The 18,399-nt window shown below is 35.9% G+C and overlaps 1 protein-coding gene and 1 long non-coding RNA gene across 4 annotated transcripts in view; one reads left to right on the forward strand and one right to left on the reverse strand.

Annotated features, from left to right (window-relative positions):
- Positions 1–18,399, reverse strand: part of LOC139773836 (uncharacterized) — a 94,425-nt gene that overhangs the window by 41,316 nt on the left and 34,710 nt on the right. For all 3 annotated transcript variants that reach the window (XR_011718434.1, XR_011718433.1, XR_011718432.1), the window contains one exon: positions 18,035–18,137. This is a non-coding gene — a long non-coding RNA (uncharacterized lncRNA). The remainder of the gene's footprint in view (positions 1–18,034; positions 18,138–18,399) is intronic.
- Positions 1,207–18,336, forward strand: LOC139773835 (uncharacterized). The gene is made up of 3 exons (XM_071708589.1): positions 1,207–1,286; positions 11,738–11,795; positions 17,963–18,336. Exons 2-3 carry the CDS (start codon positions 11,750–11,752, stop codon positions 18,223–18,225), a joined length of 309 nt encoding a protein of 102 aa, XP_071564690.1. The 5' UTR covers positions 1,207–1,286; positions 11,738–11,749; the 3' UTR covers positions 18,226–18,336.

Below are 18,399 nucleotides of genomic sequence, written 5' to 3' on the forward strand. Positions count from 1 at the left end.
CAAACAAATACTGCAATAAAAAAAGAGAAAATCTCTCATAATGATTTATAACGGTTCTATAGACCAACATCCGTTGTATTAAATATTTGCACTGAAGAGGGTCTGAAAGATAGACCAAAACGTATGACGTATGTATAACTTATATGTATTAAAATTTTTATATATTATATACATATACTCACTATAACAACAGAGTTCCGCTCTTATACTATTTGTCTTATTTTCAACGAATAGTTATTGTGAAAGCGTTTGTCTTATTTACGAATTCTATTGGCTTTGCAATCAATGGAATTCTCATTTATTGCTGCGTGCTGCAAATATTACGCTGGTTTGTATGAGTTACATTGGAGCAGTTCCCCTCCCTCTTTTCCACCGCAAATAAAATCGCCTTTTAATTATATTCCTCGGGATTAACGTCGGAGAGTGCCATTGAAAAGTGCTCGTCAACGAGCTTATTGCTCCAAACGTTATTCGCGCAGAATAATGCGTATGTGTTTCTGCAAATACTATAACGCTCATTTGAGTTTGCTATATCGCGGGCTGGAATGCACAACGGGAATTATGCACTTTTCATAAGGGCGACAAAACTGCTTCTGGTAATATTCTATTGAAATACATTTTGTTGTGTGCTTATCGATATGCGAGAGAGGCATTTGAATGACGCTTAATCAGGATACTATCGTAACTAAAACAATGACACTTTTTGGATTTCGCCCTTTGTTCTATTTATTTGATGGCGCTTAGCGGCTAATTTATGATTATACTATAATCGATATATTGTAATCGTATTATACTAACGATTGATAGTAAAAAAAAAAAAAACTGCACAGATTGCTTTTAATGAATACATTGATAACACTGGAGAATTTTTAGGAAATTTAAAGTCATAATATATATAATTAAATTCAAAAAATTCCGCACTGTTTTAATGTTGCACTTAAATATTATTTGGATGTGTATGACGTTTATTTATAGGACCAAGTTGTATATATAGAAATAATATTATAGGGTACAAAATAAATCAAAAACACACTATTGATTATTTTATTTTTTACAATGATGAGCGGCACGGTTATTTACTCGCGCCGCTATGAACACTTTTTGAGCGTAGGCTCGTATAAAATAATTTGTATGTTCGTTATTTATAATAGTAATTAATCTAATTCTATAAGGAATAATTGTTTTATGTTGGTTTTCTATGTTCCAGAAAACAGAAGAGGTCCCCGACTCTCTTATCTTACAGCGGTGTGTGAATTCTGATTTTCCACGGAAAAAAGGGATAATTGGTATGTCATTTCTGATTTTCTATAGCGCTAACAAATCGTCTTAATATCTATCTTATATTTATCTTATATCTGTCTTATATCTATCTCATATCTATCTCATATTTATTCTACATCAGTAGGGTTGTAAATAATTAAATATTTTTGTAATTAAATCCCTATCTAATTGCTAATTACCGTTTACAATTTTATTTAAAGTTGAGTTTAAATACAAATACTTTTCGGAATTCCAATTAAAATTGAGTTAAAATATAAATACTTTTCGAAATTGTAATTGAAGTTAAATTAAAATATAGATATTTCTTGGAATTGTAATTGAAATTTAGTTTAAATACAATTACTTCATAGCATTATAATTGATGTCGAGTTTAAATATAAACATTTTATGGAATTGTAATTAATGCCGAGAGTAAAACTTTTACAAATACTTTTTGGAATTGTAATTGAAATCGAGATAAAATACAAATATTTTATGAAATTGTAATTAATGCAGTCGAGATTAAATACAAATACTTTTCAGAATTGTAATTAAAGTCGAGTGTAACCATAATTAGAAATAGTATGTATGTTTAACGTTTAGTTTAATTACAAATACTTTTTGAAATTGTAATTAAATTCGAATTTTTCTCATTACAATTCCAAAGAGTAATTATTACTTACATTTTTTTAATTACAAAATTTCACAACCCTGTCCTATGTACAATTGTATCTTACATCTATTTTCTCTTTTTTTATATCTTATATCTGTCTTATATTTAGACGTCTGCTAGATCCACCATAGATAATCTTAATTTTTTACTTTTTTAACGTTGTTTGGACACGTACATTTTCATGACTTATTGCATATCTTACATGCGTGCAACATTAATTATGTCTGGCTAGATATAAATAACGTGTAATAATATATAATATTAATCTACTAACAATTGTGACACTACGACCGAGACGATTCCTAAGGGCGATGCTGTTAATGGAAACACGATTAAAAGGTTCGGAAATAATTGCGCGGCGGGCACGCGAGAGCGAATCGGTGAAAGTATTTTAAGCGTTTCGGACTCGTCAATTAAAACCCGCGAGCATCTCTTTTATGCTCGCTTTTTAATTCCACGGTGGCCGCTGTGTCGCAACACGACAGTATCCAAGTGCGATATATGTACACGAATGCATGTCGCGTACGCGATCTGTTCTTTGTGCGATATGTCGGTTTCCGCGAGTTCAATTTGCAAAATCCACACGCGCGCGTAGCGTAAAGGCCGATTGGAAAAGAGCCTGGCGACAGAAAAAAGCGACGTCATTATATCCTATTTTGTATATTTGCAAATACGTTTCGTGACTATTTATAATCACAGGCGTATATACACTCTCTTTTCTCTTTTTTCGGAGATTACAGTGTTACGTTAGAAATGTTTTTTATACGAACGAGATTATGAAACAAACTAGACGATTTTGTAATATTTCTGTTTATTTAGAAAATTTATAAAAAATGTGGCAACGTAGCCACATTAGTTTAATTATTTATTATAACTATCAAAATTAGATCAAAATATAAGTACATTATTAACGTATTCTATTTGCTTTCATGAAATAAGATAAAACTAATAAATCTTTATCGCTTTTACAAAAAGATATCTATTCCATTTAATTCTTGTATTGAGAAAAGAGACAGGATTTGTAAATCCACATCTGCCGCGGCCGAGTCCGTCGACTGACTAGTTAGTCCTTTTTCTCCGTGTACGCGCTTCAACAGACGGAAGGGAAATGTCTTTTCCCTTCTTTCTGATTTTTGCGTGCCCCTGATTTTTCCTTCTCGCTGAGTTTCCTACTCGATAAAGATCGATACTATCGATCTTTTCACGCATGCGTGTTCGAAAACTCAACGGCGCTCGATAACACGCGCGAAATTAAACCAGCCGTACAGACCCAAGGATTTAAAATCAACATTAAGCGTGAAGCCTTCGGCAAAAAAAAGTATTAAAATTGTAAAACTTAAATTTGCTATATCTTCTAAACCAATGTCGTCCACGATTACTTTTTTCTTGCGTAGAATTATTCAGAAAGACCTCTTCTACAACGTATTTAAGTGGCGATAAAATCTGTGAGATCTGACTTTTTATGCATATTTACTAAAATATTTATTTAATTTATTTAATTCTTATATTTACTTGTTTATATATTTTATAAGCTTATTATTTGCTTATTATTCAATTGCGACTTTTAGCTATCAGAAGTGCAATGTGCCTGCGCGTATTTACAAATTAACGTGAATTTTTGGATTATAAGAATTACGCTTGCATCGAAAATGTATCACTTTTTCCTCCCTTCCCTCGCCGCCTCTTGCAATGTATACATGCGGTACATATGTAAGACTTTCTTGACACATTTTCATGAATGCATGTTCAGCATAATGAGCGTATATTCGTTAACGGAAAAGAAAAACAGCGACGGTGGAAGCAGTAATTACGCGCGTGTACGTAATTCCGGCGCGATTCGTTACCGGATATCTGCACCACAGATTTCGCCAGGGGCATACAAGAAAAAAAAAGAGTAATCCATCCCGCGTTTATATAATTTATGACGTCGCCGGCGTTACCCGGCGCACTCGCTAAAACCGCCCCAAAAGTATCTTGGGATATACGGACTCATTAATCCGTCCAACTTGCCACTTCTCGCGGTTCGTTGGAGGTTCTTGCAATTTTTTGTCGGCTCGCGTGTAACTAGGTTGTTGACGTTGGACCTTTTACTGTCGAGCTTTTATTTAGTAAAAAAAAAATAATTCGATCTTTTTCTTTCCTAGGATATAAAATTGGATTAATACTGAATAGATTAATACTGAAATGTGAATAGTCGCGTTGGGCGTTGTTTCGTGTCTGTATTACAGTCTGTATCTCGCATTTATTTTCCTATTTTTTTAACTTCCTACTACATTATAAGCATACTATATTATACAAAGTATAATATTATCCTGTTAAAGCAGCTCTCAGTTAAAAATATTGATAGGCGTTGTGCTCGATAAGCTGCTTTATTGATAGGAAGATTATGGTATTGATGGTAATATTAATTATGCGGGCGATATTTCACAATAAATCCACTGATCCGCGTTGACAAATAAATTAACGCGCATCACGACGTGGTGGCTTTATTACCTTAAAATTATTTTCCCCAGCGTATAATTAAAATTAGTGGCTTATGTCCGTTTAAATTCAAAGTGAACAAGTTAAAATATAAAAATGTTACTAAATAATTATTAATATATTAAAATAGAATTTCCAATCTAGCTTTTTCTCAGTATTATTCTTCTTCGCGCGAATAAGTTTGAAAATAATATATTTAAAAAAAATTGTAAAATTGTTTGACGAATAATTATTCGCGAGCACGTATTTTACAATTTAATTAGGAAAACGTATATAAAAGTTCTGAGAGTGCAATATACATCGAGATTTAATTTATTAGCGTCGTATATTACTGCATAATATCATACTTTTAATTACATCTCCTAAATAGAAAACCGTCCAATAACGTCTAATATATCCATATTTTCATTTTGCCGATAATATATTTCCATGTCGAGAGTAGTTTCGAACGAAAGTTCACGTAAATTCAGGTCATTTTCGAACTATCGCCCTTGGGGACATGGCGAGCGGACAATCCCGCTTGTTGGCAAACAATGAGTACGTCAAAAGTGTGTTGGGGAGCCAGTTGTTGGAGGTCTCAACACGTGGAAATGGTGAAAATATAATAAAGCTTTGTATTAGCTGAATTGAATGGTGAAGGGAAAACGTGCGAATACACGTGCCTATATCCCGAGTTCGCAAATCGGACGGTACTTGAAGCGGATGCTGCCGCGCGTCCCAGAAAGCCGCGAGGCGGATAATGCGACACGCTTTGTGCTCGATATTAATCCTACGCACAGAAGCAATTCAGGTTGTTTAGCGTTGTCGGTATCGCGCGTGGCTACGAGAATACGCGTTAGCAAAGTCACGAGTAAAGTAATGAGCAGATTAAAATAAGCTTTGTTATTTTAAGCTATTCCCTTGTTTTACGTTAATTATATTACCCAACGTATGTACATTTTGTGACAAACAACTAAATTATATTACAATAACAAATTATCTGTCTTCATACATGAGTTATGTAAATGTCTTCTCAGATTTTGTCTTAATTTGCAACTTGTAGATAATTAAATAGAAATTTGTATTATTCATTATAAAACTGTTACATATGTCATTTGTAACATTTATTACTTATAGAATCTAGAATCACTTCAGTCTAATTTATTTATATTTTTCCTATAAAAAACTTCTTTGCAAAAAAATTTGTTTGCAGAATAGTATTATACAGTATATAAACGCATTATAACATTTATTATAAAATCCTTAATAATATTATTTGATATTAATAATAAGCATTATATCATAAATTCATCGACTTTACAAAATAACTAATTAACTAATTAATGCTTTTAATAACGGGTGTGCCGTCTTCTTCCTCGCGAGAATCCATAAGGTCGTACATACATTGACCTGCATCCCTGGCGGCATCCGCGAGTGTCCATCTTCGTGTAAGACAGAAAGCTGGAAATACCGCCGACGACGTTTTCTCTTGTCGTTTCAGCTCGATAAGAAGTTTCTTTTCACTTACTCGTTCAATTTAAGTTGGAATACGTTCACCGCGCGCGCGCGCTCACTTAATGCTCCTTTGCCCTTTGCGAAACTCGCCGTTTCATAACGAAAGTTTCATTATTCTCCCGCGCGCTGGACTCCTTATCCCGCATTTTTTCTCTCCTGCCGCGGATTTAATTTTGTAATTACGCGGCTTCGAGGATCGTCTCTCGTTATTATCGTCGACCGGCTCGATGTTATGTTCGTTCGTTTTTGTCCGCGCAACTTTTTTTCTCGGTGCTCGTCGCAGGGTCGAGAGTCTTTACGTTACCGTCCCCTTCGCGAACATCGGGCGAATTTTTAACGAACACGACCGGGCTTTATCCTGTGATTTTGTCTGCCGTCGATTTTACGATCCGAGATTTTCGCGCAACAACGAAACGCGAGCCGGAACTATAAGAGCCGAAATGATGAGGTAAATTGTACGCTCAACAAAAATGCTGGTCGACGTTAATCCCAACAAAGTCGCAGTTCACATGCTATTATACAAACGTGAAAAATGCACGCATCGAAGAAGCATTTCGCATCGCTTGAATATTTACGAAATTTTTGCTAAAGATAAAAATAATTTCCGTCGCGACGGAACAAAATTTACATATTATTTATAATTTTAAATGTTACAGATATTATTTAACTTAATTATGCGCCTTTTCGAGTTCTAAATAAAATATCTCGCTTCGCGAAGTATAACATTTCATAGAGAAACATTTATTTTTGCGGAGCGCTTGAAATACCTCTGCTAGGTGAACTAGTTTCGATTCCAAATTTGTAGAAGAGGTGCTGTTGAACCGGCTAAATTTGGAGGGCTTGCGAAAAGCTTTCATAATACTTAATAGGTAATACGTCGCAAATTTCACAAATATCGGAATTTCGACAGTGTAATAAAGTTACGCGTTCTAACAGATATGACGATCTCGGCAGCTCAGTGCGTCGTTGAACCATTGCTGATAGGATTTTCCAGGTGGCAGTTGAAATATTAATCTACTTTGGTACGTCCATGTGCGAGTCGACACACACACACACACACGCGCGCATATACACACATACATGTACACGACAAGCACTTCGTAGCGGAATGGCACACAGTGCGATACTTATCTGCTATGCTATCAACCGAAACGTTCTTGCGCGACGAGTTCGTGCTTATATCACGGTCGATATATAGAATCTCGCTAGTTCATAGAGCAAGCATGATAAAAGTCTGGATAATATTCTGTACTGCAAGTCACGAATGTACCGCCGAATTTTAACGCTTTATTTTGCTCGTCGCGTAATTCCAATATTCGTGCGCGCTGCCGCGCAATATAAATATTTCCCCGAGTTAAATTATTGCTTCGCGTCGGGGTGTGTGTAGCAAAAACTAATTTTAAACGAGCATGTGTTTGGACAAACTAGGGACCGTACGAGTGTTCGATATTCTTCAGACATAAATGTAATTATACAGGCAGAAATGTAATTCTTATAATGTTGATTTTAATCCTTTTAACGATGTTATCGCTTAAACTCAACTAATTGATTTGCAGCGCCGACCATATGGAAAGCGGTTCTATTGGTTTTCAATTTTCGCAAAAATGTTTATCTTAAAAGAGTGAAATAATTTGAAGAATATTATTTAAAGTATTCGAAAATCTTCAATTCTACACTTTCTTTTGTAATAAAATAATGTTATACTTATAAAATATTAAGGATATTTGGATAATCTTTATATTAAATTTTCGTGGAAGCCGAAAGTTCGTAGCTCCGTAAATTTAAATCAACAGCAGCTTCGAGATGCCATGCCGGCGCGGCACCGTGAATGACCGCCGTTATCGGTGTTTCGGCTGTCGTGGGGAAAGACGAAATGCAGCCATTGATTACGCTGCCAGTTCGGGTCCACGTCTCCGCGGTCGCGGTCGCAGGTCGAGTTAACATGGAATCGGGTCACGATCCCGGGATTGAAATCGTTACCGGCGACGAGCCGAGAAAGAAGAACGCGGACGACCGAAGAATCGAGATCCGGACGAGATCGGCCGCCGCGAATCGGTCCTGTCGAATCCTACGCGATGTCCTTTCCCAAGGGTATACTCGCGGCTGCTTTCGTAGTTTGCCGCATCAGTCTTCGCACCGTCGCTCGTTTCTCTTTGCCGGAAAATTACGGCGTGAAGCTTGACTTGGTGGGCTCTCTGATTTCGCTTTGATCGTGTTCGCGCATCCTCGCGCATCCTCGCGCATCCGCGCATTCGTTCGTCATTGGAACTGCGAAACGACGAGCAAACGGAACAGCGAAATGTCACGTGAAACTTCAATAGAAATCTTAGCATTTTGTATTTTTGATGACAACTGGTATCGTAATTAAAATTTTAACAACCCAGTTTTTTTCTTTTTGTTAAATTGTGCAAGAGAACTTTGTCATCTCGACGTTTCTATTAGACGCCCCTTTTACAGGGATCTCCTTTATTTTCTGACTGTCCCCCGTAATTGCGTATTCGTCGCCAAGTTCATCACCATTAACAATTCTCATCACGCTCCAACTCCGTTCTCCGATGAAGCTCGGGAGTTAACTGAATGCCACGGTATCCATTCGCGCCGTCACCGGCATCACCGGTCAGGAGCAATCGTCGCGAAAACGGGTCGTGATCTTCCGATTGAAATCGTCGCGGGCGGCCGTAGACGACGGAAAGAAGAATCGTGCCAATCTGCTAGGTGGACCACGGCTCTCTTTCTTTGGGATACTCGACCACACTTTTGTCGAGCGGCGAACCGAGACATTCGTCTTTTGCTAGCGTCCACTTCTCCTTTCACGGAAAATTTTGGGATAAAACTGACTCTGTCATATATATATATATATATATATATATATATAATGCGTTTATATTTGCTTCATTTAATTCGAATATAATTGCGTAAAAATTGCTGATCATTAAGGCTGAAAAGAAAAGTCATAGCGACTATTACGAATCCGATAATAATTCATATATTCAATTCAGGTAGCGACTTCATCAATGCAGCATGTAGAAGTGGCATTTAGAAAAAAATGTTTTGTTTTGCTCCAATTTTAATTAAAATGCACATATTCCGCGTATGTTCGTATTTATTTAAAACATTTTTTACAAATATCTTTACGCTCTCAGCGTTTAATTGTGATAGGTTCGTTTTCATATCAAGATTGTTTCATTAAGTTAGTCGAAATTTACATTCTCCTAAGTGTCGCACTCTACTCGTTAGCCCTTCCCGAAGCGGAATCCTTCCTCCGTGAAATGTTCGAGTGAAGAATGTTCTCTTATTTACTGCTGAAATTCACAGTTGTCTTACCTCGGCTCTCGTACCGTCTGAGAACGCGGATGCACGTGAACGCCTTAAGGGCCGAAGGATGTGCTAAATAACGCAAACGTGGCGAATCTTTCAAGACAGGAGATTTAATACCGTGTATGTTTGCGAAAATATGTGTGCTACTGCATTTTGCGCAAATTTCTCACGGCTGGAAGTTTTACGCGAACGATAAAAGATTATTTAATAACGAAGTAACATAACTTTCGCAACGTGAATTTTACGAATAACATTAATAAAGAATAATTTAATAAAGTAGAAATAAATTTAAATTTAAATTAAAAATTGTAAGACGAGAAATAATCATCTGTTGAATTTGAAACAATTTTAATTTAAGAATTGTTCGACTGTCGTCATATTATTTCCTTAAATCCAAGCTCGGGGTCAAGATAATCTCAATTCATTGAATACATTTTCAATTCCGCGATATCACGGGAACTACAGAACATTCCGCAAACATTTTATCATTCTCCATCACGCGGTCCGTTTCTTCACGTTGGAATTTCCAGCGCACCGCATATCTCTCCGCGGTTTCATCCTTTTGGAGGACGCGCTGGCCGCCGTGGGACACCGAGTATATTTTCGTTCATTGTACAGCACACAGAGACACGCAATCCGGACTTCGCGTTTGCTCTTTTTCCCCCCCCTGTCGGCGGTCAAGTGTTGAACCTTCGCGCCTATCCGCATGAATATTTCACCGGGTATGCGCGTTGCTCCGCGGAGGCATAAATCTTTTCTGCGCTCTCACACCTACCGTCGCGCGCTCCTCTGCAGAACGCGACCCGGAGAGACCGTGGCAAAAAAGTGCCACTCGCCGTGTATTCGACATCGCGCGTTGCCGCGAATGGACGTTGCTACACCGGGGAGAGAACGCCGTAACACCGGAGAGTTACGAGTGGAAAAACGGGTCGCGACCGGGTCCTTCTTTCACCCCGGGATATTCCGCGCACTTCACCCCCTAACTCGGTCAAAATCACTGCGCGCGCAACTTTGTAACAAATCTTTGCTCGTCTGAGCGAGTGTTGGAATGTTTATAAGCATCCCGCGTCGATTTACATAAAATGACACGAATGCAATTAACAATATACTGTGATTCTAAATTTAGGCCGGCTAAATTTAGGTTTAAACCCGAAGAAATGCGGGGACATGTAGAACAGTTTCCTTATTCAATATCGAGACTCTTGAAAAACTTATAAACATACTTTAATGTTAAAAGAAATTTTGTATTTTAAATTTTAAATCTAACATTGTCCTGTTTAAATCTACCAAGAATATAAATTTCTTTATTAAATGCTTCCTGTCCTTCGCAATTTTGTCTCAATTTATCATCAAAAAGTCCAACATTTGTTCAAATGTGCCACATTTATCCCAGTGGCGAAATTACTCTTACTTATCCCTATTATATTCGAACCAATCCGCTCGTTCGGGTTCGGCTAACAGGAATATCGCGTTGAATCCATGAGAGGTAGAAAATCGCCAGGAGGAGCGCTCTCTCGTAATTGCGCAAGGGGCAGGGGGGGGGGGAAATCAGAGGACGAACTGGAATTACATTAACCGACCATGGGAACCCGTCGCGACCCGGGCAGATCCGGGGGCCCATTGGAGTTAATTACTTTAAGACGTCGGGGCGTAATTAACGAGCCGCCTTTATGAATACCTGAAACATATTCTCGCCCCGGGAACGCTCCTCTCGCAAACGAATGCAAAACGCGGCGTTCCGGAATGGTCGGTGTCACTTCACGTGTAATGCTCGTTAACGCGTTCTATACTGGATAAGGGGACGGCGATGATGGTTGTGCCGGCGTATTCTTCGCCACACGGGTATACCCTCCTTCCGTGTGTGTGCGCGCAGGGCGATTCAAAGCGGTGGCTCGTCGAGGCGTATCATTTCTCGCGAAAAGCGAACCCACGCGTGAATTCAGCGAGGAGTCTCGTGTCTCTTTGACGATACACATGAATTAATTCGCGGGCGAGATATTAATAAAATTGTTACTTTAAAAATAATATAACTCTTTTATAAATATTGTACGATAAATTTTTTTATACGACTCAGAAACTTGTAAAATTACAAAATACAATGCTAAACATTTCTGTTCTTGAATCTAATGTTAAATATCAATCTATTGTGTATACACATTCGCGCTCTATGTATCCATGCATACTGCATCGTCCGTGCGTGCGGTTTTATTTTTCGTAGTAACAAAACGAAATTTCAATTGCGACGCTCAACGACGGGCGGACATTGTGCTCTTTTAAATTTTCTCCATGATCGCGCGAATGGTTTTGGTCGCGACTCTGATTTTCCACTCGGTTAAAAATACCAGTAGATGTATGCGAAACACAATTTCTATGGCAGACATTAAATGTTAAATGCATTGTTAAATATTTATCGTTCGCGTATACTTGTCCATTTTTTTTGTTTATTACTAGTCGTTGAACCGTACAGATATATATTGCATACATTAACTAATAAGATATCCATGTTTACAGTACACTTCAAAAATGAATCCGAAACCACCGAAACCAGCGAAACCCACTAAACCGAAAGGTGAGTAACATTTTGCTTATTTGAATCGATATTTTTCATTTACTTGTTTGTATATAAACTTTTTCTCCTTTACGTGGTAAACATATTCTTTGCCTACATTATAGGATGAATAAAATCTAATCACATTTTATAATTAAGTAGAGAAATCAAATTTTACGAAGATCGAGATTTGTTACAGCAAACTGGGCTCCGTCTTTCGGAAAGAGACGTTAAGCCGTTGGTCCAAAGGGTTAAGTGAGAGGAGAAGGGTAGTATTGGATGAGAATTGAATAAAGGGTTGGGAACGTTCCTACAAAACGCCTTGCAACCCTGAGGGGAGTCAATAAACGTATTTATCTTATTAGTATGAGAAAATATGCACAAATAGAAATTTTTAAGCTCTACCGGGAATCGAACCCGCGGGACCTTTGGCTCAATAGACCAGTGCGCTGTCTACTAGGCCACGCTCGTCCTCATGGTTGCTGGGATGCTTTTTAATATCAGCACGATGTTCTTTGATTCTAGTCTCCAAATTTCTTTTGGTCTGTCCGATGTAACATGCCTCGCAATTAAGGCAATCAATTTCGTATATAAGCTCCACACGTTTAACGTCTTCCAACCTATCTTTTCCTCTTTTAATAATACGGTCGAGTTTTTTAGGAACCGTATAAACCACGTCGAACCCTTTGTTTCTCAGGGCCTTACAAATGTTCTCGCTACAATCCTTAATGTACGGGATAGTAATAGGATGTCGCACAATGTGATATTTTTAATGTTTTTAAATAATCGCGTTTGTTACGTTCATCTCGCGTTACTTTTGTCCCTGGTCTCCCCTACTCTAGAATAAAAATAAACGCGTCCCTCTCTTTCTTTCTTTCTTTCTTTCTTCTTATGCAACTTTATATAATAAAAGCATTTATATTATTACTTAAAAATTTGTCGAATTTAAAGGACAAATCAGAGCAATTTAAGCCTTATGTGCTCTTTCCTAAAGGCATTCATCTATTCTAGATCCAGAGAAAAAGGATAAAAATAACAATCTTACATAATTGCACTAACAAAATGGAAAACCAAAAAGAAATAAAGGCAGAAAGAAAGGTAAGCTGTATATGTTTTCGTACAAAGTAAACAATTTTAAATTTAACACATTTTACATGTCCCAATTTATAGAGGAAAGACCCCGATTATGAGATACCACATCTATTTTGTGTGATTGCCGGAAGTCTATGGGCAGAATTGAAAAATATAGTAGGTCATTATGAAGGGAATTTAATAAGCTTTAAGATGCTGAAATGTAAAATTTAATTTAAATATTGATTTTTCTGAAAATTAGAAAAATGTAAAAAATAAGCTTTCAAAAAAATCGAAAAAGTGTGCTCCTAATATGAGAGACCCCGGGAAATCGCTAATAAAATGCAAAATACATCATATTGCAATTAAAAAACTTTATTTAAAGTTTTTGAAAGACAAATGTAATGGAGAAGCATATTTGCAACAATCGTAAACCCACTTATACTCAATATTGTACCTAATCTTCCCCCTCCACCCTTCCCCCTCAAATCAAGGTCAGCACAGTCTTATAAATTCGTATAAACCTTCCCTTAACGTTAATATAGTATTTTCTCTTCTTTTATTACTATACAATAACTTTCATACTCCAGCAACCCAGGAGTACCCGAGTATCTCATGTTACGAGCACCACGCCTTGCGGTTTCGCGATCACCAAATCTAATCTCTACAATTGAGCAACTCAACATATCCCGTATTTTCCTATTAATACGACCTTACTCTATCGCTGCATGCAGAACTTATTGCCAAATATTTATTAATTATATAATAAACAAGGTTTAAGGACTCATATCCATGGCACTTGACAACATCCAATTTTACAATTTCTTTCTCTGCAACGACTACACGCACGATCAAACAATGAATTTTCCACTAAATAGGTTTTATCCCAAGGGTAATAAGTTCATGGTGAAACCAACAGATAGGGCCTATTAGTTTAGCAGAAACCTTGCTGTCGCATATTAGGAGCCTATCTCATAATAGGGGACTTTCCTCTACACTCTAATTTTTATGTTGATTTACATAATAGAAGGAAAATATGCAAATAAATAACACAAGTAATATGTGAAAAATTAACACCAAATTGTAACACATGGACGCTATCTGAAAGCACAGTTTATGTTAAATTAACATATTTATAATATTAAATTTGATTAAAGAATAAAATTATTCTTACATTAAATGTTATTCTTTTTTTCATACAGAAGATATCTTACAGATATCTCTCATTTGATAGTAACAAACCCCTTGATTATCAATAAAAATATCCGCAAAAAAGAAAAACTGCCTGGGACTGTTCATGACAATGGAAAAATTGAAGAAAGATACTTTTAATTAAGGATGTTCTAGACAGTTCGTCAAAATGTTACGAAGTTGATGAAAATTTAATATATTCTGTATTTTCTTTCAAAGTTTGGGGCCAAATTTCAGATCAATTTTTTAGATAAAAGATTAAATAAAAAGTTATCAATTTTTGAATATTTGAATATCCGAGTTTTAACACGTAACCTTATGGCATTGCAGAGAAAAGTGTAAAAAAAAGACATTAATAAATGCTACCAATAGTGATATTTTACACACAAGTAAGTAGATTATTAACAAAGATATGGCAACAAAATTTGAAACAATTTACAACATATACTTTTAAAGAAATTGCAAACAAAACCAGTGGTTTATGAGCTCAGAGCAATTACGTTATTTTATAATTTTTCACAGATTTCACTTTATTAAGCTGAATTTAGGACAACTCTTAAAAATTATTTTGCCGAGATTTTTTTTTAAGAAAAAAATACTAATAACGGTTATTTATAATCACTAAATTTATGTCCTTTATGTTCTATTAAATTTGCCATAACTATTTATATACATTTTTTTGTCTTTGGATCTCTAGAGAATTTATCGGTGTTTTAATTTTTCCATGATATTTTTTATTGGATCGATACTTCCAGAACATCCTTAAGAATTAAAAATGGCAAATTCAATATAATAAGCAAAAAATCCAAAATATCTGTACTATTAATGAGAATTGCTTGTAATAAAAACTTGCAAAAAATGCATGCAAAATCTTTTATATGAATAAAGCCTCTGTGACAATGTCTTCTGTATAATTATTAATTTTAATATGACTTATACGTTCCATATCATTTATCACAAGTTCGATCAATGTAGTATTTTATTAGTTGTAATTATACATATAAATTAATTCTTCAATAATTTCTATATCAGATATGTCCTGTTTTACAGTAAAAGTAAATAATTTTTACGCTTATCATGTCGTTTTTTATGTGAATATATGATAGATAAAACAAGAGGAATATTAGTAAAGGTGTAATTTATCTTCACATCATCTGAAATATCAAGTAATTCTAATATTTCACCTGAATCTGCCATTCGACAATTCTGCACATCGTTTGAGTTATTTTAAGTAACTCACGGGATCACTACACTCTCTAGACATACTAAAAAACTCACCAGAACATAAGTGCAGAAAGAAACAAAAACAAACCTATTTTTTTATTGTTTCTAAAACAGAACATATGCGATCTTTTTTGTTAAATTGATTGATTGAGTGATACAAATTTATCGCCTAAACTCAAAACATTTAACACAGAAAGACAGGAATTTATTTGCTGCTGATATCAAGAAATGTTTTCACTTCTGATTAACATTTTTAGATTTCTCAAGATTAAATAAATAGTATATAAAGTACTCAGAATAATATCATTATTAATATAATGTTAATATATTTATAAATATATTAACATATAAATATATTAACAAATATGTTAATAAGTATATTAAGGTATACACACTGAAGTCTCCAAAACTCCAGATAAAATTTGAAATTCTATCATTGGTAGAATAAATAAATAGGAAGGATACGACCGCCTTGTAAAAAAAGTTTGGAGTCTTCAATAAATAGCAACTGCCAAATCAATCAATTAATTGTTGGTTTGGCAATAATTAACACTTAAAATAAGCCAGGGGTCTCTCGAACTCCAGTGTGTATTTTGTATAACTTTTTTTTACAAGTATATTTTCTAATTTATTTTATTCAAGTTTATAGTGTAAATTGTGTAAAATAAAGATCGAGATTTGTTATAATTGTTCCTACCCTCAGTCTTGAGATCGATATTAATATAAACTAAAAAAATAAGAAATTAATAAAAGAAAAGTATGGAATACTTTAGTATTTGCTAGAAAATTAAGAAAGAAGTCACTACTCAGAGAGATAATTGTGACAAATATAATAAAATTTGTTAATAGTGCAAGCTTCATGGACTTCTTTTGTCGCAATTCATATATTTCAGGCGTTGCTAGACCTTTGTTAGTTTTCCTCTTTCGTATATCCGGCATTCTAAATTAATAATAAGAGTATTTTTATTAAAAAAATCATTTGTAGAGGGGTAAACGCCATAGTGGTGTAAATCAAATTTTTTTAAATATTGACTCGTGTGTATAAATGCAATTTATATATTGTATAGATTGCATCTATGCACACGAGTCAATATCTTAAAAAATTTGACTTACACCGCTATGGCTTTTACTTCTCCATATATAAATGAATGGAAATCAACATCAATAACAATGATTACTTTTGAGACAAAAGTAACAGACTGTTACTTTCATCCCGACTGCTAGAATTGGTCAAACATTGATTGTTATTTTTAAAAAACTAACTTCCTATTGTTTTTATGCTTAAACAGGATAGTTATTAATTTATAATAAACAATAAATAAGGGAGTAAACCAAATTTCCAATAAAATATTGAGGAACTAAATAAACTTACGAACTAGCAGGTTGTTAATGCTGACATGTATTTAAAATCATAACAATGACTTGACAATAACAAACGTTTCGGCCATAACTGTGGCCTTCTTCAGTGTAGTCGTTAAATTAAAACAATATACCCCCTTATACAATAAAGAATCATTCGCTTACAAATTAGATGGCCTGCTACATTACATCGATTAAAACGCACTCGCTTACATACGCTCACACCCTACGCACATCGCCTCGGTCAGATCGCAGCTCGTAGACATATCGCGTCTGGTAATACTTCGAGCCTTCGTAAAGTCAGTTTGCCGCTCGCAGATATATCGCGTCTGGTAATCCTTCGAGCCTTCGCAGAATCATGATGAGAAGGAATCCGTCCCTACCCCGTCTTCACAATACGATAAGAATGGATGCCCTTCGCTCGCGGAAACGCTTCTCGAACGACACATGTTCGTCAGTGGTCGGTCAGGTGTCAAATGCAAATTTTTTTTTTATTTATTTATTTGACCGAATGACACCTGACCGACCACTGACGAACATGTGTCGTTCGAGAAGCGTTTCCGCGAGCGAAGGGCATCCATTCTTATCGTATTGTGAAGACGGGGTAGGGACGGATTCCTTCTCATTATGATTCTGCGAAGGCTCGAAGGATTACCAGACGCGATATATCTGCGAGCGGCAAACTGACTTTACGAAGGCTCGAAGTATTACCAGACGCGATATGTCTACGAGCTGCGATCTGACCGAGGCGATGTGCGTAGGGTGTGAGCGTATGTAAGCGAGTGCGTTTTAATCGATGTAATGTAGCAGGCCATCTAATTTGTAAGCGAATGATTCTTTATTGTATAAGGGGGTATATTGTTTTAATTTAACGACTACACTGAAGAAGGCCACAGTTATGGCCGAAACGTTTGTTATTGTCAAGTCATTGTTATGATTTTAAATACATGTCAGCATTAACAACCTGCTAGTTCGCAAGCCCTTTTGTCTTGTTATTATTTCAAGCGAACATTATACATTATTGTTTAAATAAACTTACTTCGGCCGTGTTTTTATGGCGTCGACGCAATAAACGCATAATCTTTCAACACTGAGTTTCGAGCGCTACTGAAGTGGAAGGGGCATTCAAAAGACGATATACAGCAGCGAATAGACTCGTACAAGAATGATAGGTTTTAAATAATTGCGTTTGTTACGTTCATTCCGCGTTATTTTTGTCCCTGGTCTCCCTTACTCTAGAATAAAAAGGAACGCGTCCCTCTATCTCTCTCTTTCTTTCTTCTTACGCAACTTTATATAATAAAAGCATTTATATTATAACTTATAAATTTGTCGGTTTTCAGATGAGCCAGGACAAGATAAGGATAAAAAATATTATGAACTTTTTCCTAAGAACCCGGACCCACGATACCCACCATACTACAGGCCTACCAGCAACAGCGGCAGCAACAACGGCAGCAACAGCGGCAGCAACAGCGGCAGCAACAGCGGCAGCAACAGCGGCAGCAACAGCGGTTGCTGCAACAACCGTTACAATTGCAACAATGAACCTTTCAGTTACTATAAAAACAATTACAAATATAACAATAATCGATTCACAGTTTAGATAAAAAGTTATCAATTTTTGAATATCCGAACATGTAACCTTATGCCGCCGCAGAGAAAAGTGTAAAAAAAACATTAAAAAATGCTACCAATATAATGATATTTTATCTTATACAGTGATATTTTATTTTACACACAAGCATTTCACTAGAGTTCACGGTTCGCGTGGTTTGCA

This window comes from Temnothorax nylanderi, unplaced genomic scaffold (assembly GCF_030848795.1).
Source record: "Temnothorax nylanderi isolate EJ_2023f unplaced genomic scaffold, tnyl_v1.0 TNYL_tig0070_pilon, whole genome shotgun sequence".
Lineage (NCBI taxonomy): Eukaryota > Metazoa > Arthropoda > Insecta > Hymenoptera > Formicidae > Temnothorax > Temnothorax nylanderi.

Bases quoted from the DNA above. Each gene is read 5' to 3' on its own strand.
- LOC139773835 (XM_071708589.1), top strand. From the start codon at position 11,750: ATGAATCCGAAACCACCGAAACCAGCGAAACCCACTAAACCGAAAG. The intron at 11,796-17,962 runs GTGAGTAACATT...GTCGGTTTTCAG, and splicing joins GAAACCCACTAAACCGAAAG to ATGAGCCAGGACAAGATAAG.